The sequence below is a fragment of the Penaeus monodon genome, unplaced genomic scaffold (assembly GCF_015228065.2).
Source record: "Penaeus monodon isolate SGIC_2016 unplaced genomic scaffold, NSTDA_Pmon_1 PmonScaffold_4593, whole genome shotgun sequence".
NCBI lineage: Eukaryota > Metazoa > Arthropoda > Malacostraca > Decapoda > Penaeidae > Penaeus > Penaeus monodon.
This window is the reverse complement of record NW_023659434.1, coordinates 6,760-16,502: the sequence shown is the minus strand read 5'-3', so window position 1 is coordinate 16,502 and position 9,743 is coordinate 6,760. Positions and strand designations below refer to the sequence as shown.

Sequence of the window (9,743 nt, the reverse complement as noted above, 5' to 3'; positions counted from 1 at the left end):
AGCATGATGCAGGTGGAGGGCTCAGTAGATGGGAAGCCATGCCGCCTGACAGTGGACACTGGGCTGAGAAAACCCTAGTGCGGCCTGATATGTTGGCCACTATGCAACTTCCAGAACGCACCACAGAGACTGTGTGGTGTCACGGGCCATTGTGTGCAGCTCAAGGGGCCAGTGGAGGCTTGTATTGGCGTGGGCAGCACGGTGCAGCGGATGCCGGTGTATGTGGCCGTTTCTGGACGAGCACTGCTTGCTGGGCCTTGACTACCTGACTCAGACTAAGGTGTGGGGTCGACCTTGGACGGAAGCTGGTGAGAATGCACAGTGAAGAGTGCCCTGCTTCCAGAGGTTGGCTGTGCAGAGGTATTTTACGGCTTGAGCGACTGCACCTTGCCCCCAGGACAGATTTCTAGAATCCGGTGTCGACTGTCAAGAGTGTTTGTTGGAGTAGAGGGCCTCATGGAGCCCATCCAAAATCGGGCAGCTGGCTGATGGCATAGGCGTTGGGCGGAGCCTTGTTGGACCGGGGGAGGGTTAGTTACAGTGTTGGTAAGCTAACTTCTCTGATAAGGCCCAGAAGTCCAGCTGGTGCAAAGCTGGGCACTTTGGAGGAAGGGGAGCAATCCAGAAGAGTCGTTGGGAGCAAGGAGTTGGTTGGTGTGGGGCCGTTGCCCTGATTTTCCTCGAGGACTTGGCCACCGGCTGTGGCGTTAGCATGGGGCCAGGAAGTTTACTCCTGGGTGATGGTGAAAAAGAAGATGACGTTAGGCCCCAGTAGCGGCGATGAGGACGTGGCAGACGCTGAACCGAGGTTTGAGGACGAGCATTTGGACGGTGGGGGGCGATGCAGCAGACGTCAATGGTGACCATGAACCAGGTCTTAGGACAGGAGATACCCCTTGGGTGCCACGCCACTCTAACCCGCCTCCCACACCTCCTCCAGAGCGACCCCCAGGGAGCGAAGAAAGCCACGCGTTTGAAAGAATTTTGTTGTTCCTGAGAACTAATTTATTTAAATTTTCTGTAGTTTGTTTTCAGGTTTAGGTATGTCAGAGCAGATGGGTCGTCTGCTTGAAAAGGGGGGTAAAGTGCTACGCCAGTTTGGGGCTTTGCCTCTGTGCGAAACATGTTGTTAACATGAAAAGGATGACCTAGGCATGTGTTAACTGAAGGGACCTGGGCAACATTTACGCAGCTGGCTGTGAGCGGGGGAGCGGAGGAACAAGCCGAGAGACGCGGTTGGGTGCTGCTCCTGTGAAGACCTCGTTGTGTGCCCTTGTGACCTGATAAACTTTTTTTTGCCCTGTTATAAGCTGTATCGTGCAGTGTGACATGCTGGTTTTCCCCTGTAAATTGTGCCTATAGAAAAGTGTACGGGGAAATAACTTGTGTAAATAAAGGAAAAACTGTCTTTTGTGTTTATTTTCGTGCAGTGCTCGCCAGTGGTGTTTTCCCTCCTGGTGTTCTGGGGCGCTGTGGTGCTCGGTGCCTCTTGGAGCTGTTCAGTGTTCACGACCCTGTGGATAGCACCCCCGTCTGCCTTTGCCTGCCCTTTTGTTGTGGGCAAAGAGACGAGGCGGCCGGCGTTAACAATATTTTTATGTAATATATGTTTAAAATCATCTAAGGCTAACGCCGACGGGGGAAAATGGCCGCATCCACCCTTCGTCCCATGGGCCTCCTCCAAACCCCGGATTGTCATGCCTAAGAGGCAACCTGATGGGCAGGGGCATCCACATGCCCATATAGCCCGGGATGCGATCCTGGATTATGCAAGTAACAGGTCCCATGCCAGTCTCCCCGGTACAGCCGTCAGTTGACACATGGTAAAAGCCACTGTACCCCCATGATCCGGTGAAGAGACTTTGTTTACAAAGGGCATCAAGACAAGGGACTTCAAGGCCCCTAGACAGCATCCAGGGTTTCACTTCCATACAGCAAAACTGGCAGTATCAAGGCCTTGAAGACACGTAGCCTGGTCCTTTTGTATAAGGTACTGACATCTCCAAATGCTTTTTGTTGATCGAGTTTATGGCTCCTGCTGCTAGACCAATCCATCTAAATGACTTCTTGTTTGACAACCCAGAGATATGGACTATGCTTCCAAGGTATGCAAAAACTGACTTTAATGTCCTCACCGCAAGCATGAATCGACTGAAACGGGTTTCCCTAATAGGCCCCCAAAGTCTTGAATCTTGGTTTTGATCCAGAACCTCTAGTCCCAAGGGCTTTTGCCTCATTGCTAAATGCATCAAGAGCCGCCACCGTGATTCTAGGAACTCAGATAGGATGGGAACATCATCGGCAAAGTCAAGGTCGGGGACTTGATATTGCCCAGTGTTGCTCCACACTGATTTGGGTAGTAGCCCCTGCCATTATCAGTCCATGCAGGTGTTGAAAATGTGACAGGCCCCCACTACACTTTACAGCAAATTTTAGTATATATGCCCTTGCTATTAGGCCAATAAATATGTGTCGGAATCCCAAGTCTCAGAATCTCCCATAGCGATTCCCGGGCACACGGGGTCAAATGCCTTCTTTAGGTCGATGTAGGGTTGCAAGCAATCCACAAAAAAAGCCTTCCACAGTTACTCGAAGCACTAGGATATGGTCTATTGTTGACTTGCCGGGAGTGAATCCAGACTGCTCCAGTACCTGGTGCGTTAGTAGAAAGGTTTACAGATCTGTTTCAGAAGAATGTGGGCAAAAACTTTGTTGGTATGCGAGCAGTGAAAGCCACGGTAGTCCCAACAATCCTCTTTCCCCCTTCCAGAAGGGATGACCACACCCCTAACAGGTCAGGGGGAATGGTAACCAGAAATGGCCCGATGGCAGTCAGACTGCATGCAAGCCCCATGCCCTAGGTTCACCAACCTTAGCATTCAGCTGGGATATCACAATGCCTGCCCAAATTTCCCCACATTCAGCTTGGAAATCGCCATCCCTAACTCCATTAGGTTCCTCACTTATGGGTGCTTCCAGCACAGGTATTGTGATACCACTTGCATCCAAACTAAAAATATTGGAGGGTCTAACTGGTACCATTGCTCAAAAAAAACCAGCCCATTGTTCACAAACCCCAACATGATCTGAGATGATCTGTCCATCCACTGAGCGAACTGCAGTTTATCAGCTTTTTCTGGGCTTGGCAGGCAAGTGGAAGGTCATTTACCAAGAAATGACCTTTTAAACCTCCTCAGCAAGATTCCTGATGAACTGTTTCCTTGTCCCTCCTCAGCAGGTGTCCGAGCCTTACGCACCAAAGACCGACGCAAGTTTCCTGATTGCCATTCAGCCGAGCCATGCGACACGCTTCAATGGCCACCAATGTTTCCAGGGAGATGAAAATCTGCCTTGCCCTCAGCCATACACCAATGGACTCCTGTGTCGTGGACAGATACCATTATTTGTAAAAAAAAAACGCAAGGCAAGAGCGGACGCACCATTTCCCGGTCGCAACATCAAAAAAATAGAACATACAGGAAGGTGGGAACGAAGTCCAAAAACTATGGTCAGATGAAAAAATGGTAAACAAGATAAATGACCCATGGGCGTCAAACTGAGCACATGACTAACAGAAGCTTCTAGAAGCCACGAATACGAAAACAACTAGTTGGAGGCGATCACTAGATATATCACAATATTCAAGTCGGGTATCAAGAAAATAACACGAAGGGCAGATAGACAAAAGTTAAAGTGATAAATACAGTGTTGAAAATTTGCTGGGACTAGGGAAAGTCCGACGCAGATAGTTTTCGAATAAGTGAAGAGAAATATAATTATATTCATGATAACTGCTAAGGGCGTGACAGGAAGGGCCCCATAGCGGGGATAAAAGACGGGTCGAGACAGACCAACGGGGGAGTAGGAGTAGGAGTTTTGGTTTTGGTCTTTAATGTCATCCCTGGTAGCACCTTGCTGCCATTTCACTTTGGTGGCTTTTTTGGGTAAGCCCTATTTAAGCAATTTAAGTGTTTCTTTTTTAAGGGGGAACATGGTGGACGGAGTGTGCTATGGAAAATGTGTATAAGTAGTTTATAAGTATTTCTTGATTGATGTATGACTATATAAAGGACCAAGAATTGTATCTGACTAAGTTCAGTTTTGAAGTAAAAATTATATAATGGAATAATTATAGATTTGATTGTCAAGTTTGAAGAATGATATATTTGAAGACATATAGATTTGAATTCTAAGTGTACTGATATATTGAGTTAGGGATAGAGAGTAAAAAAAATTATGATTTACTTACGAGATCTCAGCTCTACGGAAGGTTGTGACTTAACAGTGATTTATGATTTTTTAATTTCGGTAGAGCGTAAAATAAGTTTGTGTTTTGTATGTAATCATTAAGTATTTCCCAGAATAAGTTTTCTTGGAGTTTAAATTGCGGCTTAGCAATATTAATTCAGTATTATGATTGCCTGATTAAGCACAAGACATTTTATGTCCATTTTCAGAATGTGCCACTTACTTTTTATGGAGATAATCTTTAGTTTAAGTTAGTAATTGTGTAAAGACATTAACTTAATATTTTAAAATTACTTGTATAAGTAATTCATCTTGGGCCCAAATATAATTCTCACTAATTTCTGTTTTCAATTTGGCTTACCAAATTATTTTTTGATTTCAATCATTGTATGTGAAGAAAGGAATTCTTTTATTAACTGCTTACATCTATTTTAAGCATTGACATTGGTTAATTAAAAACAGCTTTTCTTAAATTTATATAATGTAGTTTTTTATGTTAACAAAATTTGAGTAAAGTGACAAGTTATTTGTTAAAGTTAAAAGATGGATAATTAATATGGTTTAAATTTTTGTATGAATTATAATGAACTCAGATGTTATATTATTGACAATAAATTTATGTGATTGATTTACATGTTTACTAATATAATACTTTACAGTTATAAAAATTGTTGTAATTCTCTAATAAATTGTGAACTTTCCTTTAATTTGTCTGACAAATTAATACAAGTTGAAAGAGCAAGATCCCATGAGAAAATTTAACTAGTATGAATTATAAGATTATATCGATATTGAGGAGTATATATTATGTTGATGCAAAGAGGCAACACATTTGGGGGCAGCGGTGGATCGAATAACTAATTGCCAAGCTGGGGAAAAATAGAAATATTCTTTCCTCGGCCTTAGCCGACCTTTAGAATTTGGCACTTACCCATTCTGTTTTGGCAGCCCCACGAACAACATACCCTTCCCCCTCCCTTATCCCATTCTACTGGAGGGGCCATGGCCACCCAGAGGAAACAGCGGGGGTATCCTCAGCGGAAAAACGGAGTCCGTGAGTAGAGTGAATGATAACAACGGTGTGAGTGACATTAGTGGGGACGAAAATTCACCTAGATAGTCTAATCAATTTGCTTTACTCAAAAGCTGTCCTCATCTAGATTGATAACCACAACAAAGTCGTAAAGTATAGGATTTTGCGGGTGATGGAGTTGTACAGTCATCCATCTACTACACTGGCCTTGTGCGGGGACATTGATGAGTTCTTTCATGCAATTGACAGGGCCACAAGCAATAAAAATTGGACTGATGGAGGCAGAATTGCGCTATAAAGGAAATTTTTTTTTTTGGGGAAGCAGCGAAGCGGACTTTACTCATAACCTTTTTTCAGGAGATGAACTATAAAAATTTTAAGAGTAATATAAAGGGGAAAAGGGTTTTCCAAAAGTTTATTTCCAGCAGATGATGTTGCAGATCAGTACAAAGTGCACGGCGTAAGCAAGGAAAAAACCTAGGGTCCTTTCTGATATTTTCCCTTCATTTACAGCCCAAACTTGACAATTAGAACCAAACGAGCAACTTATACTTTAGCTGATGTAGTGAATCATTTTTAAAAAGGAATCCCCAAAAGAGGTTTAGAAAGGAATTTAAAATGTTCGGGATAAACAAGACCCACAAAAAAAACTATAAAGAAGGGCCCTTTAAAATTTTTGCTGAGCATCCCCTGAATCTCCTTGACTCCTGGGCATACGTGAGCGGGAAAGATACCCTCCCGCGTCGCATTTGTTGCCGGAGAAGCTAAGAGACAGGGCAAGCTCCAGAAAAAACACAACCCTTCACCACAGTCCAAACGGGCCCATGTACAGAAATAGGGACTGGGGTGATGGGGACCGACGAGAAACAAGGAATAATGAAAAAAGGAAAATAGTTCTCGTAACGGTCGTGAAGCAGGGAGTTGTTGTTCGTGGGAATGCGAGTACCTAACCATGAGCCAAAAAAATTGCTTTAGAAATCCCGAAACACTAGACAGTTGCAAAAGGGGTAAGAGGAAGAACTTTCCCGTCGGCTACTGGATCAAAATACTCTGCATTAATCGTTGTTGAGGAGTCAGTATAATTATAGCCTCAAGGCTCGAAGAGGTGACTTGTTTTAAGTGTGGAGGACTAGGTCATATTTGCCCGTAAGTGTAGTTCCCAGGTGATAACTACAAACCTAAGGGAAGAACAGGTAAAAAGTTACAGGAAAAGAGGGATGATGTGTTGGGAGGACTGTAAACCCTGTAGGGTGATTCATCTGTTTCAGCTGTGAAACAAGGAAATAGTCTTGGAGTATCCATGTAGGATTAGATACAGGAGCCAGAGTATCAGTCATGTCACGAGAAAAATTAATAAAATGGGGCTAGCTTGGAAAATCAAACCTTCTGATGCTTCAAATACAAGGAGTGGGGGGTAACCCTTTACCAGTATGGGGTGAGATTACTTTGACAATCACTTTGGCAGTTTTACTAGTGATGTTACATTTATAGTTACAAATTTATTGAGGGAATAGATGCATTACTGGGGTGTGATTTTGCTCAGGCTCACAAATTAACTATTACATCTAGCCCCTGGACAGTAACCATTGATGGTAAGGAAATCCCATAGAAAGTGAACCTCACCGAGAGTCCCCTCGCTCCAGTCGGAAGAAAAAAGTAGAATAATTTTATGTGAATTAGATCTTCCATACCGGGGAAAGTCCATCCCAAGCATCAGACCCAAAATTAACAAGACCAGACTATTGTAGCTGTACGTCAACTAAGACAATGAAAAAGAAGAATATAAATGCATATGAAGTGGTATTTTCAGAGACCTGTGATGTAGCTCCTAATTCTTATGGCACCAAGCAGGCAATAATTAGAGACAGGAAGTTTCAAGGTGGGGGAAATCGTATCTATTTGAGCCCTCTGAAGATAATGCAGATGCATCTATATTTTTCTCGGGAATTGTACATGTGCCAGCTGGACAAAAGGAGGTAAGTCTCCCATATGTGAATATCAGAAAGACCCCTGTAGGAGTTATCAGAAAGAGAAAGGTAGGTACCCTCAGACCTTTGATGACCCAATCATTCACAGAAAAGATGATGGAAATACGATAGGTTTCGTTTTAAAAGAGGAAAGTTGGATGACGGTACTACCAGAATTAGTAAACTTTTAAAAGAAGTGGAAAAAACATTCCATATGGGTAGTAAGGAATATGAAGCTATAAGGGATTTAATATATAAATATCCAAATGTTTTCTCTTTAGAAGATGAACCACTTACTATTTCCAACACTTTCTTTCATGAAATTATTACAGAAGGTAAGCCGGTATACACCAGGCCCTACACCATACCCCTGAAATACCATGAACAGATCGTGAGAAAATTGGAGAATCTTGTAAAAAGAGGAGTCCTAAGACCCAGTAAAGTCTCCCTATAACCATCCTTTAGTTCCTGTAGTAAAGAAAGATGGATCCATAAGACTTTGTCTTGATTTTAGGCGATTAAATGAACAAATACTAAATGATACATATCCCTTGCCAAATATTGACTTAGTTCTTGCGCAAATGGGAAAAAGTAAATTTTTTACATCTTTAGATCTCCGTGAAGGTTATCACCAGATTCCATTAACTGAAGACATCCTGTGAGAAAACATGCCTTCACTTCTCCTGAGGGTCGTTATGAGTATTTGACACTACCTTTTGGTTTAAAAGGATGCTCCTGCTAGTTTCCAACGGATTATAAATCAGGTACTTGCTGGGGTTATACGTCAAGTAGGATGGTGTTACCTTGATGATATCTTGGTTACAGGTCATGATTGGGATAGCCATCTAGCAAACTTAACAGAAGTAGTACGTCGCTTGAGTAAAGCTAAACTTTCTCTTAAACTAGAAAAGTGCCGTTTTTTCCAATAGGAAGTGGATTTTCTGGGACATGTGGTCAGCCAGGAAGGAATTAAGGAACAGCCTCAAAAGATTAAGGCAATTAGAGATTTTCCTAGGCCGAAGACTTTGAGAGAACTACAGTCTTTCTTGGGACTTGCAAATTATTACTGTAAATTTTTGGAGAATTTCAGCAAGATGGCTCGCCCCTTGTATGAGCTAACCAAAGATGGGGAAGAGAAAACCAAACCCTCTCAATTGATTGATTGGAATAATGAAGCCGAGATGAGCTTTGTGAAGATTAAGGATGTAATTTCTTAGGGAAGTTGTGTTATCTCTTCCTGATTTTTCTCGACCCTTTTTCCCTTACCACTGATGCTAGTGATTACGCTATTGGTGGAGTGTTTGCAACAGGAGGATGACCAAGGTAGGTTGAGACCTTTGTCTTTCTTCTCAAGACTTTTAAAATAAGGCAGAAAGAAATTATAGCACCCTTGAACGAGAAGCCCTTGCAAAGGTATGGTCTTAAAGTAAACAGACCCCCTGCTGTTGGGGCACAAAGTAAGGATTTTGACAGATCATAGACCCCTGAAGTATATCTTTATACTAACTCCAATAATACACGAGTGGCTCGATGGCGATTGCAGGTAGCTGAATATGATATTGCAGGTTGACTACCTCACAGGCAAGATAATGTTGTCGCAGATGCGCTCTCTCGTATTAGGACGACTGGACGAAGTTATTGGAAGCTGTTACTTGTAGATGATGGGACCAGAGCAGATGAAGTTCTAGAATGGAACTTACGTAGCTTGTCTGTAGCTCAGAAACAAAGATGTAAAATAGGGAAAGTTAAAGGAATACTTGAGAGGTAATTCCGAGGTTATACAAAACTTCCAGTTCCAGTGTGGGCAGTTTAGATTAGGAGAAGATGGTCTTCTCTATAGGCTTTTTCAGGATAAATATGCGCATAAGATTAGACAAATAGTCATATTCCTTCCGCATTTGTCCACAAGGTGATTAAGCTAAACCATGTCCTTCCGATTGCGGGACACGGTGGAAATTTGGGACCCCTGAATCTGTTGTGAGTGATAATGGAGGTGAATTCTTAGCTGAAGTTTTTCAGGGAGTTCAAACCATATTAGGAATAAAGCATAGTACAGTAACCCCATATCACCCTGCTGCAAATGGTATGGCAGAGAGATTTAATGGATCATTGATAAGAATTTTACGTACCATGTAGATGATGTTGCATCATGTTGGGATGAGATGTTACCCTAGCCTATTGGCCTATAACACGGCCTACCATCGCATTATTGGCGATACCCCATTTTTCCTTACATTCCTGAGAGACCCATGTCTGCCTTTATTAAGTTTTGTAGACCAGGAAGGTGCTACTATAATATTGATGACTACAGGCAGAAGTTGTTAGCAACAGCAGGCATGGTATTTGAGTTGGTTCAACGGGAGGTTGCAATGTCCCTCCCCTGTGCACCAGGACCAAGGAAGTTGAACAGACCCTTTACTGTGGGTGACAGGGTGTACATAAAGAATGTAAAAAAGTCGGGAGAATCACGTAAGTTTGCTCCTTTGTATGTAGGT

General features: G+C 42.8%; 1 protein-coding gene across 1 annotated transcript; it reads left to right on the top strand.

Moving 5' to 3' along the window:
- The first annotated feature begins 7,916 nt into the window (after positions 1-7,916).
- LOC119570962 (uncharacterized mitochondrial protein AtMg00860-like) lies at positions 7,917-9,061 on the top strand. The gene is made up of 4 exons (XM_037918486.1): positions 7,917-7,937; positions 8,178-8,453; positions 8,603-8,705; positions 9,042-9,061. The coding sequence occupies exons 1-4, from the start codon at positions 7,917-7,919 to the stop codon at positions 9,059-9,061; spliced, it is 420 nt and encodes a 139-aa protein (XP_037774414.1).
- Positions 9,062-9,743: the final 682 nt, after the last annotated feature.